The sequence below is a fragment of the Ambystoma mexicanum genome, chromosome 5q, assembly GCF_040938575.1.
Source record: "Ambystoma mexicanum isolate Mex_15411 chromosome 5q, UKY_AmexF1_1, whole genome shotgun sequence".
Classification (NCBI taxonomy): Eukaryota; Metazoa; Chordata; class Amphibia; order Caudata; family Ambystomatidae; genus Ambystoma; species Ambystoma mexicanum.
The window spans coordinates 1,402,653,467-1,402,675,284 of NC_090933.1; the positions used below are offsets into that span (position 1 = coordinate 1,402,653,467).

The 21,818-nt window shown below is 44.9% G+C and overlaps 1 protein-coding gene across 1 annotated transcript in view; it reads right to left on the minus strand.

Annotated features, from left to right (window-relative positions):
* LOC138498458 (fibrocystin-L-like) overlaps positions 1–21,818 on the minus strand; it is a 374,239-nt gene that overhangs the window by 225,485 nt on the left and 126,936 nt on the right. The window contains exon 9 of the mRNA XM_069622208.1: positions 19,507–19,674. Within this exon, the coding sequence (XP_069478309.1) occupies positions 19,507–19,674 (168 nt within the window). The remainder of the gene's footprint in view (positions 1–19,506; positions 19,675–21,818) is intronic.

The window sequence follows — 21,818 nt, forward strand, 5'->3', positions numbered from 1 at the left end:
TGCTGGAGAGCTGCAGAAAGGTGATGGGTTCTATTCTTGCGAACTCTATACACCAAATTATACCGAAGCAACTGTTGGCAAGACGTATGTCACCCAAAACTCTGCATTCGATTTTAGCAACACAGAATACTTCTCCTACTGGGAAACAGGTTTGATTTCATGCAGTATTGCCAGCTTCTACTCCAAAAATATATGACAATCTACAGATATGTCCACACTCAGCACATACTGATTCGCGAAGACAGAGTTTCCCTACTGATTCCTTTGTTTTTGGATCACGTCAGGTGCACTCTTTTATGTTTTAGGAAGGTTTGGGGAAAGATCATGGCTTTGTTGATAGGGCCAGCAATGTAGGTCAAAATATGCGGGAGGACGATACAGGTGAGGTCCTACCGCATAATCTACACAAAGATTTGCTACTGAATCTGTCCATAGACAGTGGGGGTGCCTTGCAGGAGATCACTGATTTGGAACTCCTAACTGGATGTGAAATGGCCAAGTCACCAGTTTCTAGCTCGTCAGCTCGGACAATAAAGAGTGTAATGTCTCAATCAGTTAAGTTGAATATGTCGGTAATCCGACTGGTGAGTTAATTACTGAGCATCAGACCCTGATAGGATTACAAGGAGGTCTTTTGGGGAGGGGCGATAGTTCCGTTCTGGCCCAGGAGAGTCAGTGTAAGTCCTTGTCTGGGGCATTTCACAAAGCCCCAGAAGTAAGCGATGAAAGGTCATTGAGGCTGAAATGGCTATCCAGGGTTTAATCAACAAAACTTCGATCAAGAATAAAAACATAGCCTCACAGACACTGGCATTGCCTCCTTCAAACCAACTACCAGTGCTGGTGGAATCACATTGTCTGATTTTGACACCGACAGGGACTTCTGGAATAAATCACCTATGGCCCCGGCTAATGGCCAAACTGAAGGGAACACTTGGGACAATTCTCTTCAAATGTCAACAAAGAATTAACAGCGTTGTACGAGAAGCAATAATTGGTTTCTAGTGCTGTAAGGACAAACACAGCTATCTTGAATGTGTTAAATGAGAAACTTTCCTTTGTGGAGGGTTTTCTGAGGGGTTGTTAGGGAGAATTCTCCTCTATAGCTAATTTCCCTCACCTAGTGAGTCCCCCAGCAGCTTTGCTGGACTTCTGGAGTTTATTTTTTTCCACTTGGTAAGAGTGAAAGCTTTTCCCCCACTCTTACCTGTGTTTTGCTATGTGTTTCTACCTGTTTTTGTGATTGTGGACTCTGAAGTACACCACTTCAGGAGCCCCCTTCTATTTGTGTGTGTCACATAGCACCTTACGTGCCATGGCACAGGGTTGTCTTTGAGACTTCCCTCGACTCCATTTCTGAGGCGACTCCGTCCTCCAGGAAAGGGTAAAGTTACCATTAACTTTACTTAGTCAATCTACCACAGATCCAGTACACCCCATCTTCCATGGAGTACTGGAAAGGGTTAATTCGTATCCCTTTTTATCTGTACCTCCTAGAGCATTGTTTCGCTCTTTTAACATTTAGACTTGGCTGGTGGCAGTGGTATATTACCTAAGTTTTCTACCGCGATTATATTAGATAAACGTGGTACTGTTCTTGGCTATTATATTAGCCTCGAACATAAACCCGCTTAACCAAATCGTCTTTCTTTTGGCTCCGGTTGGGTTTATTCGCCATTTCTTTTTGTTAAAGTCTTTCTTGTGTTTTACTTTGCGCGAAAAACTAGGTTCGCCTTCTTTGTTCACTGTCTTTTGGCGGGCTTCTGCTCAGAAGCCCTCCTCAAGGCACCTGGGTGTCTAGGTGGGCTGAATGTGAGGGAGGGGTGTAGTCACCCCCTGCACAGGGTATCCCAGGAAACCCAAGTCGCACTTTGTCATGATTGGCCAGGGTAGTTGTCCGGGCTGGGCAAACCCCCTGCTGGGTGTAAATGGGGGGTTTTTCCACATAAAAGGCAGGTGTCTTGGGCTAGAAGTCAGAGAGTCGCCACTGGAACTACAAGGAAACGAAGAGAAGCGGAGAGAACAACGGCTGCTGCAACTACCCTATCCCGGGGAAGCCCTGCTACAGTCCTGAGCTATCTTCCCTTCAACGACTTAGAGAAGATCCAGTCACGAGTCTTCTTCCCTTGAGCTTGGTGGGGATAACCAGCTCATCTTCTACAGCCAGAGGATCCTCTTCCTTGGTCGGAATCGCTGCACGCTGCTGTAGTGGTCCAGATAGCCACCTGAAGAGCCTCTCCTGTTTTTAAGGAGCACACCTTTTATTCCTCGTCGCTGCTGCCAGCTTCATCCCTGTGTGGTGCAGAACCCCTTCAGACATCCTCCTTCACAACAAAGCTCCAGGAATCGTGGGTCTGCGGGAAACCAACAGGAACAACTGCAAGGGCACCAGCTGCACCATTGGAACAAGGTACTGTGTTCTACTTGAGGAAACTGGGTGAATCCCTTTTCTTCATTTCCAAGGCTTGCCCTTGTCTTCCCTCCTTCTTATAACTTTTGCTTCCGAACATTGACAATATCGAAGTACTTTTGGCTACGTTGAATAGTGAACTGTCTGACTGTGTGATCTTCGGCAACAGGCCCCGATGTCTGTCGACCCTGGCTCCGGCCCTTTGACTTTTGAACTCCTGTCTCTGAGTGTTTCTTGATTCTGTCTGCCTAACCAAAATATTGCCTGTGATTTTTGCCTCCAACTCCCTCTGGGTATCTCAGGTGCTAAGTGTGTTTTGCCCCGGTAGCATTTCATGTCACGGATACGTGTTTATTTAGTAGACCGAACTGTCAAAAAGTGATCGCAATCATATTTGCGGTAACGTGTTTTGTCCGTAACACCGATTCATTCAAACACAGGGTACTTACCTTGAGACTTACTGTACAAAGTGAATTGGTTAGTTGTAGTATATTTAACGTGTAGTTTTTATTTAAGTTTAATAGAAGTGTTGTGTTTATAACGAATAGTTTAAAAATAAATGTACTTATATTTTTCTACCTGAAACCGAGTCAGTGTTTGCTTGAGTCACAGTAATTGTGGTCCCTTTGTGTAATCTCTGCTACTGCTCATATACTTTTGAGATAAGCCTGACTGATCTGCCACTGCTACCACTCTGACATAGTAGTACAGGCTTTTACCAAAGGTAAAACTTGTATTGCCACCTGTAGTCTTAATTGTGTGTAGTGGTCCCTAAGGACACTGCATAGGATTCTGCCTAACAGTGGTTTCTCGTCCAGACAGTTGACTAATTTGGAGTCTGTTTTTTGTGCCCCTAAATATGGGGGGGTCTAAAGAGGCTTGCGGCTACATCTAGGGACCCAGGAGTCTCTTCTGGGGTTGCCAACCCCCCTGTTACAGACATTACTGGGTCTCCGGAATCACTGTCACCTCTGGTGGATTGTATTGTAAATTCCTCTATGTTACTGGCTATTAGGGACTTTCCATCAGAGGATGTGGTTAGGGATGAGTATGGCGTCATGTTTGAGGGTGCTGTGGAACCACTTGCAGCAAAACATTCCCTTCCCATGTCTATAAACCATATTAAAGCATCCAAAAGGACTGGGGTTGCCCCCTTACACAACAGAAAGGTGACCCCCGAGAGCTGCAATGTTTGAGTTATCTCAAGCTTTCTGGAGAATCATTCCTCTCCACCATTGTTACAAAAGATGAATAGGAAAAAGAAGAGGAGGGCAATTCACGGAAAGAAGACAAAAAATCAGCCGCTCCTAGACCGAGATCTGCAAATACTTCCAAAAAACATGTAAATCAATTATCAGTAATTGATACTATTATCAACTTAAATGTCCAAACAGGAGATTCTTTGGGACATGGGAGTGTGACATCTTGGACATATAATACTCAGCAGGGTGGGTTACTAAAGCAAAAAAGAAGGAAGAATCAGGGTAATGTTGACTCACTTCCCAAATCAGTAGAACAGGCTTATACCCCAGTGCCCAGGTGTAGAGAGATGGCACTGATCCCATCATTATTGATTCCATCGTGGGAAACCCCTGCTCGCAACTAAACTTAATTATGCAGACGGATCAAACATGGAAGTGTTGGTTAGAAGGCAGTAATCTAAACTCACCTCGTTTTGGGCTTCTAAATCAACTAAACAAAAACCCACCGATTCTTTTGTGAATGTCCAGTCTCTGGGGACCCCTCATTGGTGGGACATGCCCCCAATTTTGTTTATGTAGATGCATCTACATTTCCACCAACTAGGACACCACTGGTGATGATTTCTGAATCTCCCTTGGGCAATCCTTCTCCCACTAATGGCGTGTTTCAAGCCAATTCGCTGGTACTTCTGCACAAAGTAATGTGATAGAATCTACAGGGAGACCGTTACTTTTAGTAAGTTCTACTACTACTTGTTCTACAAAAGTCTTGGGTTGGGGGCAACACACACAAGAACATGGTCTTTACGCCTGAATAGGTCAAAGGTATTGGATATATTTTCTTTAATCCCCACTCTGAGACCTCTACATTCTGGGGATATAGAATCTATTTCATTTTCGCTGCACAGCAATAAGCGTATGGTGTTTCATTTTTTTTCGGACATTGTGGCAAACCTGGTCTGGGGACAGACGGAGACACTTCAGTTTTTGGGATATGATATGTTCCACTTTGAGCCCAGTGACACTGCTAACATGTTTTTGGCCCCACCAATCATTGCACCAACTCTACCGGTGAACTTGAATGGGATGGGAACTTGAGTGGGATTACTTCACAGGTTTTAGCTTCTATTCAATCGGAGCTACCTATAGTTTGGAAATAAAGGACAAAACTGGTCATGCGTGGATTCTTCCATCAAAACCTTTGCATCGCTCACGATGGGCCTAAATCAATAGTAGCTTCTCCAAGATTAGGTTTCCTTCTTGGAATGTGTGTAGCTAGAAAAAGCTCTTGCATGCATGGCATGGTTCTTTGGATTTACGTAATTACATTGTGTTTTTTATTCAGGAAACAATGCATGCAGGAAAGGAAACTTTGGAGGGGTATTCTACCTTTTTCACTCCGGCTTCGCTGAGGGCAAAGGGAAGACCTAGTGGTGGTATGGCCATGCCCATTGTCAACAAGCTGTGGTTAGCTTGGGAAGATATTTTGGCCGTGCAGGTGGCCTTTTCTGAAGCAGACATTGAGGTTCTCTGGATAAATGTGTAATGGAACCCGCTAAATATTCTATTGAGGTATTTCATTCCTGTTTGACATATATTTTCGATTCCTAGTTGATTGAGGGCCACCAGCACGCGTTGATTATTGGGGGGTGGTTTCAATGCTAATTGTGCTAAGGGCTATGGATACAACTCACTCTCCTGTTCTCCCTTGGTCTCTTCTAAAAAACCTTATGAGGGGGATGATCTGGGACATCTTTTTGGCCTATTGGGATCAGCACCAGCTGGAAGTTAACCTAAATAGGGATCGACATATCTACACCTGGCACATGGGGGACTTGGATTCATGGATAGATCACTTCTTCTTTTCTACAGCAATTAAACTTCTATGTAGTAATGTGGGTTTCTACGATCCTGGAGTTAGCGATCACTTGCTAGTTAACAACTTCAATTTACCGGTCCACACCCACAAGGTCTGTCCCATGATGGTTCTGGTCAAACCGGATAGGCAAGGTTTAACTTCCTGTTTGGATAGTAAGTTGTATGCTAAACTTACTAAGCATTTATTCCAAGAAGATTTGTTCTCAAAGGTGGAAGATTTAACCTCGAGCAAAAACATCTTTGGACCATGTATTATTGACTGCATTCAAAAGATCTCTCTTGAGTCCGAAATTCGTATAAAACAAATATATCATTAATTATTTTTATTTTAAAATAAAAATCTCTAAAATAAAAAAAACATTGTATGATTAGGTTACTAAAGAAAATCGAGTCAAATATCAACAAGTTTCTTAAACTCAAGAAGCAGGAATGCCAACAACACAAACATTTGGTTAAATCCATTAGGTGTGATCTCTCGCTGAGAGATGACCAAGCCATGCTGCAGACTATCCTAAATGCCAATTCCAGAGACGTCTGGTCCCCCATTAATAGGAAGTCCAAGGCAGGGGTTGGTAGCATGGGGAACGTTATTCAAGAGGACACCTGGGTCTCTTTCTATTCCAGAAATATGTAACATCCCGGCAGAGCCTCCCTATGCTGCGGACTGGGTTGACAATTTGGTTACATTTGGGTTAGGTCTGTGAGAAGTGGAGAATATAATATGGGCCATAAACAAACTGAAACCATCCAGGGCCCACTGCCCTGGCGGGCTTCCGCCCTTTTTACTAAAAAAGGACCCAAATGCTTGGGCCCATTTATTTAAACCCTACTTTGATGCCATTTATGCATCCCATTTATGTCCTGCTTCTTGAGCCAAGTCCATTATTATCCCTATTTTCAAAAAGGGTGACCCCAGTGATCCGAGAAACTATAGACCTATCGCCCTAATTGACTCGTCTAGCAAGGTTTGTTCGATCTTGCTTTCAAGAGACCATAACAACTTCCTGAGCAAAAATGACAACTTGTTACGTTTCCAGGTGGGCTTTAGTTAGATGGGTACATCACTCAATGCCACTTTACTGAAACATCTGTGGCACACAGTTAGGGGTTCCATGGGGGCAATATTGATATGGTCTCCCTAGATTTGTCTTCAGCCTTTGACTATATCAACCGACGGTTGTTATGGGACAAGTTGTTGAAACTCAAATGTACCTAGAACATTGGTGCAATTCATTGCTTTGCTGCATAAAAACTCTATGCTGAGGATTCGCCTTAACAAGGAAGGTGCAGTATCTAGGCTTATTTTGACCAGCTTGGGGCTTAGACAAGGCTGCACTCTTGCAGCTACGCTTTTCAATCTTTATTTGAGGGATATTGAGGATCTATGGCCCTGTTAAACTGGGCCATTTAAAACTTCATTGGTTGGCCTTCGTGGACAACATAATTATTTTTGATTGCACTCCACAGGGGATCCAATTGAAATTGAACATCTACCTCTACCCCTCAAAAAATAATCTTATGGTAAACAGGGGTAAATCTAAGGTGGTGGTTTTTCCATCCAGTAGGAAGCCCAAAATCATGAGGTGGACCGTGTGGACTGAAATGGTCGAGCAGGTGGCCTCACTTGATCATTCATTATTTTATTTGGGCTACATTCCAACAAATACTTTATTGAGAAATGAGTGGAGAAAGATGCTGACAGACAAAATAATCCCCTAAGTGTCCCATATTAAGAGGACTTTTAGGAAATTATGTGATTTTTCCTGTCTACCGGTTATAAAATACTATTTCGGGGAAATCGAGCCTGTGATATTGTATACTCTAGATATTGCTTCTCCAAATCTTGGCCCATGCCTAGATGCCATGCAGGGCATGCTTTGGACAAACGTGTTGGGGCTTTCCAGCCCAATGCAATTACCCATCATGAGTTGAATTTAATCTCACTCAATGCCAGATTCCAGTAGAAACAATTATCAATCTTCCATAAGATTCTGTCTCCTCCACACAATTCCCTTTTTGTGGATTTTCATCAGATCCTGGAAAGATCCTCTGTGGAATACGTTATCTGATTCAGGGGGTTGATGTGTACACTGCTGGATCAAATTGGGTCATCTGAGTTGGAATTGGTTGGAAATCCAGAAGCAGTAATATCCAAATTGTTCACGGATGACTGGAGACTGACATTGGAAGCTCTGGGTGTATACTCTTCCTATCAGGAATATGGCAGGTTGCCTAGAAGGTTTGGTAACCTTCCTGTATACCTCAAATGTTTTCCATGTAAAAGGGCCTGTACAACATACTTGCGTTTCAGGTTGAACCAAATCAAGTCCAAATAATGGATTAAACAATGGGTTACCGCCCACTGGGAGATGAGCCGTCCTTGTCTGTTGTTTCTGTGAACAGTAGCACGGAAGATTAATGTTGTGTAAGGTTTCATGTAAACTAAATCACAACAATAAAATAAAACTAACATTTTAAAAAAGAATGCTCTAATCCTGAGCGACGATCTCAGCACGGTTGCATGTCTGGCGACCCCCTCGCAAGAGGGGGAGAAGGCCATCCTAGGGTCCTTTCAGCAACTGTCAGCAGAGTCCATCGCAACAGTCCGGTCCATCAAGTCTCTGCTGGGCATGATGTCTTCCTGCATCCATCTGGTCACTTTCTGCAGGCTCCAGATGTGGCCTCTCCAGGAATTTCTAGATGCCAGGTGGCAGCAGGTCTCAAGCAATTGGGCAGACAAGATCACCCTTAATCGGGCATTCCTGCAAGCACTACAACAGTGGATGGTCATCTCACTCAAGGGGCCCGTTTTTGGATTCATCCATACCAGGCCACAGCCGCCACAGACCCCTCCCTGGAAGGTTGGGGAGCCCACACAGGGCAGTTGCACCTGAGAGGCCACTGGTTCACAGAGGAAAGGGACTTGTACATCAATGTTCTGGAGCACAGGGAAGTGTTCTGGGCCATCAAGTCCTTCCAGCCTCAGCTACAGGTGAAGGGGTTGCAGATCTTCAGGGGCAACACCACCACCATGTTCTCTATCCGGAATCAGGGCGGGACACACTCTCCCGCTCGCTCCCTTGAAGCACAGTCCCTGTAGTGCTGGGCCATTTTTCAGGACATGTTCCTCGTTCCCTTTCACCTGGAAAGCATCAAGAACACCATCGTAGACTCACTCAGCAGGGAGCTATGGTCCTACCATGATGAGTGGGAACTTCAACAGGAGCAGGTGTCTTGACTCAGCAGTTGGGGTCTTCCCCAGATAGACGTCTTTGCAATAGCGGGCAACTCCAAGTGCTGGAAGTTTGCCAGCAGGTACCCTCAGCTGAGGAGTCTGGGGGATGCTTTCTTGTTCCCTTGGGACAGGCGCTCTCTGTACACTTTCCCTCCTATCCTGCTACGTGTGATTAGCACACTGAGACGTTGCCATTGCAGGATGATCCTCATCGCGCCGGCATGGCTGCGGCAGATATGGTACCTGGACCTCCTCCACCTCTCAGTGGCTGCATTCATCCGTCTACCTTCACTTCCCAACCTTCTATCCAGGGAAAACAGAACAATACGGTACCATGACCCAGCATCGCTGAGCCTCACGGCCTGGCTCCTGTAGCACTAGAGCTTGGACACTATTCCCTTCTGCTGGAGTGCTGGAAGATCCTGGCCAAGGCCAGGGCGCCCTCTACATTGACTTGTTACGGCCATAAATGGAAGGACTTCACAGTGTGGTGCAGGACCCAGAACATTACGCCTCTGCGGGTGACAGCTTTGTAGCTCCTCCCGTACCTGCTTTCACAAGGTGAAGCTTGACTGGCTCAAGCCTCTATCAAAATGCATCAAAATTCATCTAGCCGACCTTTACCGGTACACATGGATGCCTTGCAAGCCCCCCCTGTGGACACACAAGCTCATCAAGGAGTTTCCCAAAGGCCTTTTCAGGGCTTTCCTGCTGGTGGAGACTCCTGCCCCGGCGTGGGAGCTCAACGTGGTTTTGACCAAGCACATGGGGCCTCCATTTGAACTGATGCATCAGGCCTCTCTGAAGTTTCTCTCCTGGTAGTCTGCTTTCCTGGTGGCCATCACTTCGGCCAGGTGTGTCGAAGAGATTCAGGCCCTATCCTGCAAGCAGCTGTACTTGAGTTTCCACGCTACAAGGGTGGTGATGCAGACCCACCTCACATTTATGATGAAGGTTCCTTCAGAATCCTATCTCAATGAGCCTTTGGTTCAAGCAAGTTTTCTTTGCAAAACCTTCTATGCCTGCTGAAAGGGCGTTGCATTCATTGGACGTTGCTGGTGCCTTGAGGTTGTATGTGGCACGCACAAAGAATTTTTGAAAGACATCTCAACTCTCAATCAATTTTGGCCCAGTGGGTCATGGGAAGGCCCTGTCTAAGGCTTCCATTTCCAGGTGGCTCTCCGGCTGTGTCATGCACTGTCATTTACCTGTAACTCCTGTTCTCAAGCTTGGGCCTGGCATAGATTCACATGCAAACCCTCCCTCCTTCCCCTATGTGGCTCTTCTTGGTTCATACAAAATTAATTCCTATTACATCATACAATCAATGAAATGCAAACGTTTCCTCTGTCAATGCATACAGTTTAAAAATAAATCTAATCAATGCTGTTTTCGTTCAAACTTGAGTGCCTGCCATAATTCTAGACCAAAGAAATCAGAAGAAATAAACAAAAGATTAATTAAAAAGCTCTTAAAAATCTCATTTATATTGGTCAATGTATTGTCACCGTGAAGATATGCTTTAGAATCTCCAACTGGCAAGATGATTTACAAAGTTGACAAATATGTAATTCTTCATACAAATTTCTTCTAGGGCCCAACATTTCGGACTTAGCAATTAAATTGGTCTCTCAAATATATATACCTATAACTACCAAAAGTAAATTTGCAAAGAAAAGTATTCATTTTTAATTGATGTCTTGTATTGATTATACATATCTTATATGAAATGGCCTTGAAGATGCCCTGTTAGGGCAAACCAAATGTTGGCAATTGGCACCAATACTTCTTGTTTTATAAACTTGAGCTAACTGCTTATCCATCAATCATGTATTGATAGCACACATTTGTCCTGAGGAAACACTTGTTCTGACTTTGCTGATCCAGAGATAAGGGCAATAAACTGGAAACTGGGGTAATTACACTTAAGTTAAAAATAAACACAAACTAGAGATTCTTATTAGGCGCAAGGACACATAGGTTCTGCTTTACATTGCTTTTCTTAATATCTGAGGCTAATGGCTTTGGAGGTTGTGACAATTCACTTGGTGTCATCACTTCTCGCTGGGGCAGGGGACTGTTGCTCACATGAGGCTAGGGAGGTGAGGCTGTTATCCAATATTCCCCCTAGGGGTGGTTTAATGCAGGAGGACCTCATAGGGAGGGACTCCCCTCCCCGGGATAAGGACAACTACCTGGATAACAGTCGGCACAACTCCCCAAGCCTAACAGCCCCAAGCCCTCTAACACCTTCTCACAACCCCCCACCCCTCTGCCTCCACCTAGTACGTACATGTTTTACTATAAATCTCTAATGGTGACATCTACTGAGTCGAAGAAGATGGAAAAAAGCATGAAGAAACTTGGTCCATATACTGACAGGATGGATGTGCACAGGCATAGAGAATGCTTCAAGGAATTGGGAGCAACTTGCCAGTGCTCTGCGGAGAAGTGTTCTACATATTATAATAAAAACCAAAGAAGGACTGAATCAATGAAAGATAAGCCGGCATGGAAGCAGGCAAACCCAAACCTGGGAGACCGCAGAGGAGGTACCACAGCAGGTTCACCAGAGAGGGGAACGGGCTTAGCTTTCTCCCAACAAGGTACTCTGCAGTAGAATCACTGATGTGAGAAGGGTCTGGGCGGAGGTCGCTGGCGTGGTTAGCTCTGGGCAGGAGAAGAAACAGATTCTCGGTAGAAAACAGAAGAACTCAATCCCCACTGAGCCAGCTCAGACCGACAGGACTAACAGAAGCTAGGAAGTACAGCGGCTGAGAAAATCAGCTGCAACCAATGTTCCTGAAAGAACCAGCGACATGGAAGCTCCCTGGAGCAGGTAATGGGGCTCACGGTAGACCCGGTAGGGGTTGGATATAAAGGGGTCCAACGGGAGTAATCTCTCTCATCCTAGTGGTCAGCCAAAAGCCATTGTGGTTAAAGAAACCCAGTTGTGCATCAGGAGTGATGTCTCTCATACCAGTGGCAAGCCAACACCACTTTGAATGAAGAAGTGAAGTTGTGCACCGGGAGTGATCTCCCTCATACCAGTGATAAACCAAGAGTCATTGGGGATAAAGGAAGTGAATCGAGAAGGGTCTGGGGTCATAACAAAAGAAGAGCAAATATCCGATGAGAACGCCCTCATCTCAGTGTCCAGAGGAGGGCCACTGAACCCATGAGAACACTATAGGAGTATGGGAAGTGGAAGCAGGTGAACCACAAAATTGTTCAGAGACAATTCAACTATACTCAGTATACAGGGAACCAGGGGAAGGCAGTCATTCCTTCTGGTCCAGAGTTTGTGGACATTGTGAAGAGCTCACAGATACCAGGAGAAGGGAGTCATCCTCTTGGTAGGAAAGATCCAGATTGGATACAATAAAACTCTAGCGGAAGGGAGTCATTCCTGCTGGCCTACAGAGAGAATCTCAGTGATAAAAGACAGACAGGTTAAGGGAGGAATTCTCTGCATTCACCAAAACCAGGACATTGAACAATTTGTGAAAACCAATACGTGAGGGCAAGGGAGCCATTCCCTCTGGTTGAGAACATTTGTGCCACTTTTGCAGGAGAACTACACACCAGGGGAAGTGAGCCATTCTCCTGGTGTAAGAACTTTGTGTTTACTAGAACCCTTTGATTATACTGTAAGGGATAGAGATATGATTTGACTCAGGACGGTGAATTTTAATTTGAACTGACATTCTAACTTTCCCTTAATTTTAGGTTGAGGCAGGGAAACCCCTCCTTGAGATAGGGATAGATAGGTATTTTCTAACTATTAATAAATGTTTGTGGCCCAGACATGACACCGCCTGGTCAGTCTCTTTACCCTACAAAGTTCACTTAATTCCAACATCCGATGTAAACCATCTACCGACACTTAAATCAAGCATGACTCCAAATATCTCTCTGAGGTGCACCACCCCAAACACTCTTCTATACTCATTCCTGTGGACATATCTGCAGCTTTCGGCATGCTTGGCCACACTCTCTCCTCATCTCTCTCGCCAGGACCTTGCGTATCGCAAATCTGCTCTTACCTGAATTTCTCCCATAGTGGCATATCACGCCTTAAAAATCTAATGCAACTCTCAAACCTCTGACCCCTACCCAACCCCTCAATGATAAATCCTGGGTCATCTGCTCATCACCCACTGTACATCTGCCCTGGGAAGATTTATCTAGTCATTTGACTTTCACTATCACCTCATTGATGACAGTCAAATCTTTTTCTCCTTTCCCTCCTTCACCCCAGCGATCTCAGAAATGACTACAAACTGTCACTGAATGGTTCTCCAATGCCTCATGCTGAACTCTTTGAAAATGGCATTCATATGTATCCTGGCATCCAGTGCCATCCCTAAACCCCCCTCTCCAATCTTCTTCTTGCTCCCTCGCACAAGGCGTACAACCTTGGGTCCTTTTTGATAGCAACCTCAGACTGCAAAAATTCAAAACCACCAATGCTGCTCACCACTCTACAAAGTTCCAAACTCTGTCTTCATGCTCAGCAAATTTGATTACTACTTTTGCCTATACCTTAGCATGCCTCTCTACTCCTTCCTTTAGCTAGAAAAAGTCCTCAACTGCACTACCTGCATTGACACCCTGCCCATATTTCTAGTTTCTAACACCATGCTGATTGGCTCTCCATGAAAAAACACTCTCTTTTCAAATTCCTCCTAGTTTAAAAAGCTATGAATGGGCTTCCACATCAGTACCTGGCTGTCTGTATCTCATTCACTCTGCTCCTCCTATGCACTCAACCTCAATGTCCGATTTCCCATTTGCCTCACCTTTCTTCTGCTCTTTCTCCCTGCTCACTCTGCCTCATTGGACCCACTGTCCATCACAATCATTATTTATTTATTTATGTTTTTCACTTGTATAGCGTGCACAAGCCCTCAGGCATCAGGACGCTAGGGTGAACGTGTTATAAAGCCAGCCTGACTATGGACATCTTCATGGATTTTCTCAAACTTCACCTTTAAATCATAGAAATAGCTTTCTCCACTCACTTCCCCATCCTTCGTACTTGGTCCCACCACTCCTTTCAGTGCCGAGTAATAGCTACATTTTGTATGGCTGTACTTTACTTCTCTTTAGCTTGAAGCACTTCCCCACTAGTTTAATAGTATATTTTTAAGTCACCCTCTTTTTTGTCTCAGTTCTATATCCCACTTCTTTCACAACCTTATAAACCGGCTCACCCCTTGTTCTTATCTTTGACATCATCTAAGGAATGCCTCTGCCTTCTATAAATATGGTATTGTAAGTCATTTTCTACCTAAATTGGCATCTGTGGTCTTGAAATAAACATACAATCAGTACAAATATAGCATTATATCTCAGAAATCCATCTTTTTCTATATGTTTCAATTAGATGGTCAACTCTAAAGCCGAGCGACAATAGTTCAGCATTGAGTCAATAAATAAACTTGCGTTTGGTCTTGATCTTATCCTAAGAGTGCAGCAGTGAGAAATGAAACGACTACAAAACACAATGTTTCCTTTTCTAAAAGCTCTAAAAATATCTAAAGTAGGGCTGCACTGTTTAAAATCATATAACAACAAATGTGGTACAAGATATTAACTCTTCCTCTCATATAGAAGGGACGTATAAATACACAGTGTAAAAATGTCTCAGCTTAGATGCAAACACAGTCCACTTCCTTTTCCTGGCCCATTTTCCAGTAAATATTAAAATGAAGGTAATTTGGAACTAAATGTGCGCTCAAAATCATCACCTTATCATTCTCCCATCTAGTCAACATTTTAAGGCCCAGGCTAACATGGAAGCATTGCGACAGCTCATTATATTTAACATCATATCATTCTTGTTTTCTCTCTCTTTTTTGGCATTTTTATTGGCACCAGAGTACAATGTATCGGAAGTCTTTGTTGCAGTTTCTTTGCGCTTAAGGATTGGTCTCTGTCAGCCGTCCTAATCTCATTCTGTTGCCAAACGGTCTCAGTTACTTCACTGTCTTTTTCTAAGTCTTCAGACACACAGGGATTGTTCTTCACTCTTCCAGAATACAGCATTATTGCTGGGTGCCTTCACACTGGACTCTTTCTTGCTGTGAGAGGTTAATAGGTCATGGATCTTTATCTTTGCAGACTTTCAAGGATTGTCCTCTATATCCGGAATGTTGCATTGGCTCTGACCCCCGCCCGGAGAGTATGTTGTATCAAAGTATTAGGGATTTGACTCTATTCCAGAATGCTGCACCTTACTTACAATCTCCCGCTTGAGTACAGTGGCTCAAAAATTACTCCCTTTGGGTTTTCTGTGAGAGCCTGGCTTACATCAAATGCACAGTAAGGGAGGCACCTTACTCCACATATCCCTCCAGAAAATGGCATAGTGCAAAGAATCTGAGGGGTTTAGTGACAAACGCTGGTACAGAATGAATTCTTCACTCACAATCTCCAGAAGAGATACTTGACGAGGCCAGATGCCAGAGGGCCACTTTTATCACAAGAAGATTTTGGAAGATGAGGTGATGATAGGCTAACTCTCATTGCAGTAAAGCCAAGAGGAAAATATGGGTAAAAAAGGGACATTGGTTTCCTACTGCAAATTTCAGGTTGCATGGAACCCTTTCTAATAAGGGTGTCCTGGTCTTCGGTTACTCATCACCTTTCGCATTGCACCACATCACTGAGGTTTAGCATGATCCTTTGTAGCAAAGTATCTCTTTGGGCAACTTCACAAATTCATGAGCCCTGAGTAATGAAGTTAGGAATTCAACCACAGTCGCCAGATGCTCCTCCTTCTGTCTCATGTGAGTGATAATGTAGGGGAGAGACCCAAAGCACTCATGTTTCTGTGGACCCAAAAACTGTGGCACCTTCCACAGTAATTGTGTCTGCTGGTAATTCCCACATCAATGGTGCAGCAAAGATTGGCAACAGGCACATATGCAAGACGTACTTTGCTTCCAGACACTGCGGCACTCCATCTATGGCTCATACCCTTCCGTTTCTAAAGCTGACACAGTTGAGGAGCTGGAAGAGGACACTACTTTGTATGTTAGAGCCTCACATGAATAATTAGCATGTTGAGGGACTTCTAGAGCCCGCAACCTTATGACCATTTGTCAGAGAAGACCTGCATCCTGACCTAATTTCTGTCAGCAAATGCCTCTTTGAGGACAGCTATTCCTTTGCAGACTGACTTCTGGATGGAGATAGGGACGATGGGCTTGTTTTGCATTCAGGAGCCATCACGAACAAACTGGATTTAAAGTAGTGTCCATTACAATTCTAAACTCTGTATATTGACTTTTAGCACTACATATTAAATCTTCTGTGCTTTCAATAGCTCTCGCTTCCCAGAGCCCTTCCTTCCTCTTCCACTCCCTCTTCCCACCTCCCAGCCCTCCCTCCACCCTTGATTGGGCAGGTCTCTGGTCTTAACGGACCCTCCCAGGACAGCCCTCTGCCCGGCAGCCCCTTGCGGCTAAGGGCCCCTAAAGCAAAGGGCGGCTCCAGCAGAGGGGGCACCCTACAGTGTCTGCAGGTGTCAGCAGGGGAAGCCAGTGGCCAGCCGTCAACCAGCAGCTACAAAGTAAGGTAGGAGTGGCCCGGGTCTGGAATAGAACCTTCAATCTACCCTAAACCTTCCACTTAGCATTCTCTCAGAATTAGGTGTGTTCTCTCCGGTATTTGAAAAACTGCATTGAGAGAGTATTTGAAAGTATTTATAATTGTATTGTGAAACCTAGGTCTTTTTCCCATTATACAGGACTCTCAGACTCAGGGGTGTTTCACCGGTAACTGAAAAACTGCATTGTGAAAGTATTTGAAAGTATTTAAAATTGTATTGTGAAACCTAGGCCTTTTTTCCCCATATACCGGAATCTTAGAATTAGGTGAGTTTTCTCAGGTATCTGAGCAACATTGTGAAAGTAGAGCCATTCTGTGGTTTTGACTTCTTAGCAAAGCATTCATCTAGCAAACTTTCTACCATGGTCTGAGCGCCTGATGTTCTGTCCAATTGTCTACTATTTTCTCACCTCTCTCTGTCTTGTCTGCTTGCCGCCCTCCCTGCATCCTTCGCTAGTGTTCTCCCCACGCCTAGCCACCTCCCCCACTTTTTCCTCTTCTCTCCTCTCCCCATCTACTGTATGGTGCTCTCTGTCTCTCCTATCTTTTTTGTAACTGCTTCTCTATCGACTATCCTGCTCTCCTCACTAAATCTGGTAGGAAGATGTTTAAAAAGGACATCCTGGTCTCCAATCCTGGCATCCCTATCGCTGACACCTACACCAGTGCCTCCTCTAGGCAAACCCTCACCAACATCCTCTTTGTCATTCCCTCGCCAGACCTATGGACTCTTCATGTGGTCTCTGTGCTTTCTCCTCTCTCTTCTTGTCTCATTAATGGTAGCACCCGGTGAGAGGCCCTCCTGGCCTCCTTCGACTCCTCAAGGTCATCATTAATGTATACCTGAATGGTATCGTCTTGGTCCAAGACCGTCAGTACAATCTTCTCCTCTTTGATAGACGCTTCCTGTGCCTCATCAATTTCCTTCCTTCTCCTGATGTCCCCTCTCTTCCCTCCACAGCTTTCTTGCCTCCCCCATGCTGTCTCCTCAGCCAGCTCTGTCATGAGCTTTGACACTCTCCTCCCTGATGGCTACAAGATCCTCTCTGCGGCCAGGTCCAACCGTTCTGGAGGAGGTGTAGCTCTGATCTTCCCTGAGTGGATTCCAGCCTCTGTCATTCCTTCGCAGGCCTACTCCTCTTTTGAATGCCACATCTGCAGGCTCTCTCTCTCTCTCTCCTGGCCACTCCCTTACTGTGGCCACCATCTATCGGCCACCTGGTCAGATCTCCTCCTTCCTCTCTGAGTGGGCAGACCTCTCCTCTTCTCTCCTGGTCTCAACCACTTAACTCCTCCTTCTTGGAGACTTTGACATCCACCTGGATGCTTCCTGTCCTTCCTCTGGACTCTTTCGCAACCTATGCAACTCTCTCTCACTCTCTATCCTCCCCTCTAGCCCAACTCACACTGCAGGGCACACTCTCGATGTTCTGATCCCTACCGACCTTCCCCTCTCTATCCCTCTCACCTGGAGTGATCACTTTCTCCTTTCCTCCCAACTCACTCTCTCCACCCCTCAGGCCAAGCCAACTCCACCACTGCCACCTACCTTCTCGGTTATCTGACCCATGAAGCATGTGTCAGCTGAGGCTTTCGCCGCCACTTTCTCACCCCCTCCTCCCCCTTTGGCTGACTCACACCCTGACACAGCCCTCTCCATGCTCCACTCTGCTATATCTGATACTCTTGATGTTCTTGTCCCTGTCTTGAGGATCCGCTTGAAGCCCAAAGCCAAGTGCAACTCCTGGTACGACTCAGACCTCGCCACCCTTAAACGCAAGAGCAGGGTAGCTGAGAGGAATTGGCGTGCTTCATGTACATTCTCTGACAAACTGGTGTCCGTCTGCTCCATTGGCAATACCGGTTCTCTGTCTGCACCAAGAAGAGAGCCCATATCCAATTCTGTGTCTCTGCAGCATCTAACAACTCTGCCAAACTCTTTAAAGTGTGCAAGGAGCTGGCCAATCCTGCTGCAGTCTCTACCTCTCCTGTCCCCTCCCAGGCCTTCTGCACGGCCCTGGCTTCTCATTTCATCTCTAAAACTCAGGACGTCCTGTCCTCGCTCTCTTCTTCTCCCCATACCCCCTCTACTCCCTGCTCTTCCTCTGGCCCTTCTTCGACCATCTCTCCTCCCTCCTTCTCTGCCTTTCCCTTTTCTTCCCAGACAAGGTTTCTAGACAAGTCTGATCTATGAAAGTCTTGTCAAAACAGGTTCACCCCTGTTCCTCCAAAACCATCAGGGACCACATTGACACCTTGGCCCCTGGTCTGGCTGACTTCTACAACCACTCCTTCACCACTGGAGTCTTCCCTTCCCCACTGAAGCACTCCCTTGTGTACCCTCTTCTTAAGAAACCAACAGCCGACCCCTCCTGCCCAGCTAACTATCGCCCAATCTCCATCACTCCTTTCCTGGGCAAACTCCTGGAAAAACTGGCCATCTCCCAGCTTAATCTTTTCACTGAATCTGTTGGTTGTCTTCCCGACCACCAGTCTGGCTTCAGAGCTGCCAGAAGCACGGAAACTGCTCTCCTGAACATCTGTGAAAACCTGCTCTCCAGCCTTGATTCCAACACTCCCTGTGTCCTCATCTTATTTGATCTCTCCTGCCTTTCACACGGTCAACCGCTCCCAACCATCAGTGGCCGAAGCGGTTGGGAGCGGTTGGGAGCGGTGCGCCTCTACTTTTATCAATTAAGTTTTACTATTCCTAGACTTTTATTTTAAAAAAACCCATTCCGGAATGGTTTTGTTTTAGAATAAAAGTGTAGGAAGCAGTTTAAACTTGCACTTCAGTGTACTGCACTGAACGTGTCCCTAAACAGCAAACGCGTTTGTTTGGAGGTTTGTATTGCGCGTGGGAAAGGCCATTGCAATGGGGTTTGTGGGGAGCAAGACAAGCCAGCAGGGAACATAGTTCCACTGCTTCTTTACATAAACTTCAACCACTGAACATAGGGGATAACGGAGAAGGAGGTAGGGCGGAGGAGCAATGTGAGCAAGCGGCCAGCTACATCAGAAGAAAGAGGCTAGATAGGGGGTGATATAACAAGGTAAGGCCCACTATCTGGCCAATGGAAAGGCTGAGTGGTACTGACACAGCAACCAAATAAAAAAAGTGTAAAAAAAGTCTGAAACAGCCCCACGTAATATGTCATACTCACCATTAAGAATATCCACATAACGGTCCCCCAGTACAGCCACTGGTGAGAGCCGCCTGGTCTCTGAATCAGGATCCAAGCTCTCGATGACCAGCATCTCATGTTCCAGTCCTAAGCATTTGTAACATTTCCATGCTGACATGTAGGTGCATGTAGAATCTCTGATGATTCCTTAAAAAATACAAAGTACAGATATATTAATTGTAATGGTTTACAGCATATGTCAATGTTTATTTAATGAGGACATGCATGATTTAATACGACTTCATATAGTATTTGCTAGTTGTGATTAGGTATTCATGCAGTAGGGCATAGAATTAGAGCTTTGTGTGCCCTCCCATTGTATATTAACACATTGCGAACCACATGACAAACCTATAGACAGACGCATGTTGGTGGCAGATTGTGGCCTCCAACTGACTGCACCCCATATACAAGGCCCCAGGTCCATGTGGAACAAATGTAAGAAACTGAACCTCATTGGACCTGCACATGAAATCAATAACTGGAGAGGCGGCATTCAAATATGACCAATTTCGAAAGTCATATGTCGCGGCTCAACCTTTACATCCTTCATTTGCACACTCCGAAAAACCACACTGGAGTTTTTCCTAAGGTAACTGTCTCTTTGCTTTATCTGTTTTACATTACAAAGTATCCAATTAAGAAGCAGTCTGTTTAAGAATTCTTTAATAACTACGGTGCCTCCCATCTTTTCAACATTTATCTATGCCCTTTTGTTTTATCTTGCTTTCTTACGCAACTGTTGGCCAGATACTGGTCCATCAAACTCAGTGCTCAGCTAAACTTCCATGCATATTCCTCCAGATTATTAAAGAATTGGATAACCATAGACATCTTTTGCACAAACCTAAAACAGCTTATGTTACTGGGACTGCCACCAACTCACCTTAACCCGTCCCATTATTTTCAATCAGGGAGTTATCTATACAGCGTCTTTCAGGAACGGACGGGTCATCTTTGACCCTAGATATAATCCGATTCCCACAAAGAAGCTCTAAGACTTTTGAAACTGTAATACATTTTAAGATACACCCAGTGCTTAATTTGTGTTAGTGTATGTAGGGCTGATAGCCAAAACCTATTTCTGAGCACCGGCACATATTGTCTCAACCTCAGTTCAATAATGATGTGCTTTTTTAGTAACTTTGACTTAGTCACACAGCAAGCAGGGAGGACAGAAGCAATGCTTACAGCCAGCAGCACCACCACAAAGGCAAAACAATGAGAAAGCAAACTGTCATGGAGAAGTAACGGCCTATATTAGAAGATATGACAGAGATGTATGAGAAGGATTTCCTCAGTTCAGTAATTATTTTGTATGCATTTGGCCATCTGTGATGGTGCATGCCACCTGCATTCCCACGGCCTCCAGGGTGCTTTATGTGCTTGCATGCCAAGATGGGAAGTAAATGCTGTTTCCCATATGCCCACTGCTGCACTGCTGCCTACCATCTTGATGGGCGCGTGGAAAATGGATTGACTGATGGGCCTCTCCAGTGACTGGATGTGAAGTGAATATATGGCCTTTACTCCTTACTTAGTGTTAAAGGCACTGCGCATTGCATGATATAAGATATATATATTCAGTGAAAGAAAACTGGGTTAAGAGAGAGTTAAGATGATCAGATTTAGCCCAACAAACCCCCAAAAACTCAGCAATCGCACAAGTTCACCTTAACTCTGCTCCCCTTGTTACTCAGCATATGACTACAATGATGAAATCACATATCACATCACTGCTGACATCACTAATTCCATCAAACAAAGCACCAAGGCCAATATAAAGGTTTTAATGAGGCGGGGGCAGCCTCTTCTCAGTCGATTATTTTAAAAACTGCCGGATGGATTTACCCCAAAACAGTCAAGGAATTTACAACAACGCTTTCTGCCCAAGTTGTTTCTTATTTGGTCCAAATCTATCCAGCAATTTTTGTGCTGACTGTTCAAAAACAACACTTTTTCTCTATGGGAAAATGAATGGGCTGAAAACTGTGGTGTTTTGTTTTCTTAATAGCTTCTTCATTTTTGAACATATTGTTGCCAACATTTCCATGTATTACCAGCAGACTACAGGTGCCAGCAATGGTAAGTAATTACCCATTCTATGTAGTCCACAGGACTATATAGGGGGAATGCCTGTGTTACCGGCACCTGTAATACCAGCTGTTTTCTGCTGGTGGGGTACCACACAATACTTACAGTCACAAAAATGCACCAATTGCTGACAGTCTTTAAAAAGCATGAAAATTACTGAGCAAGGGGTGACTGTATAGATAAAGGAAGAAAGGCAG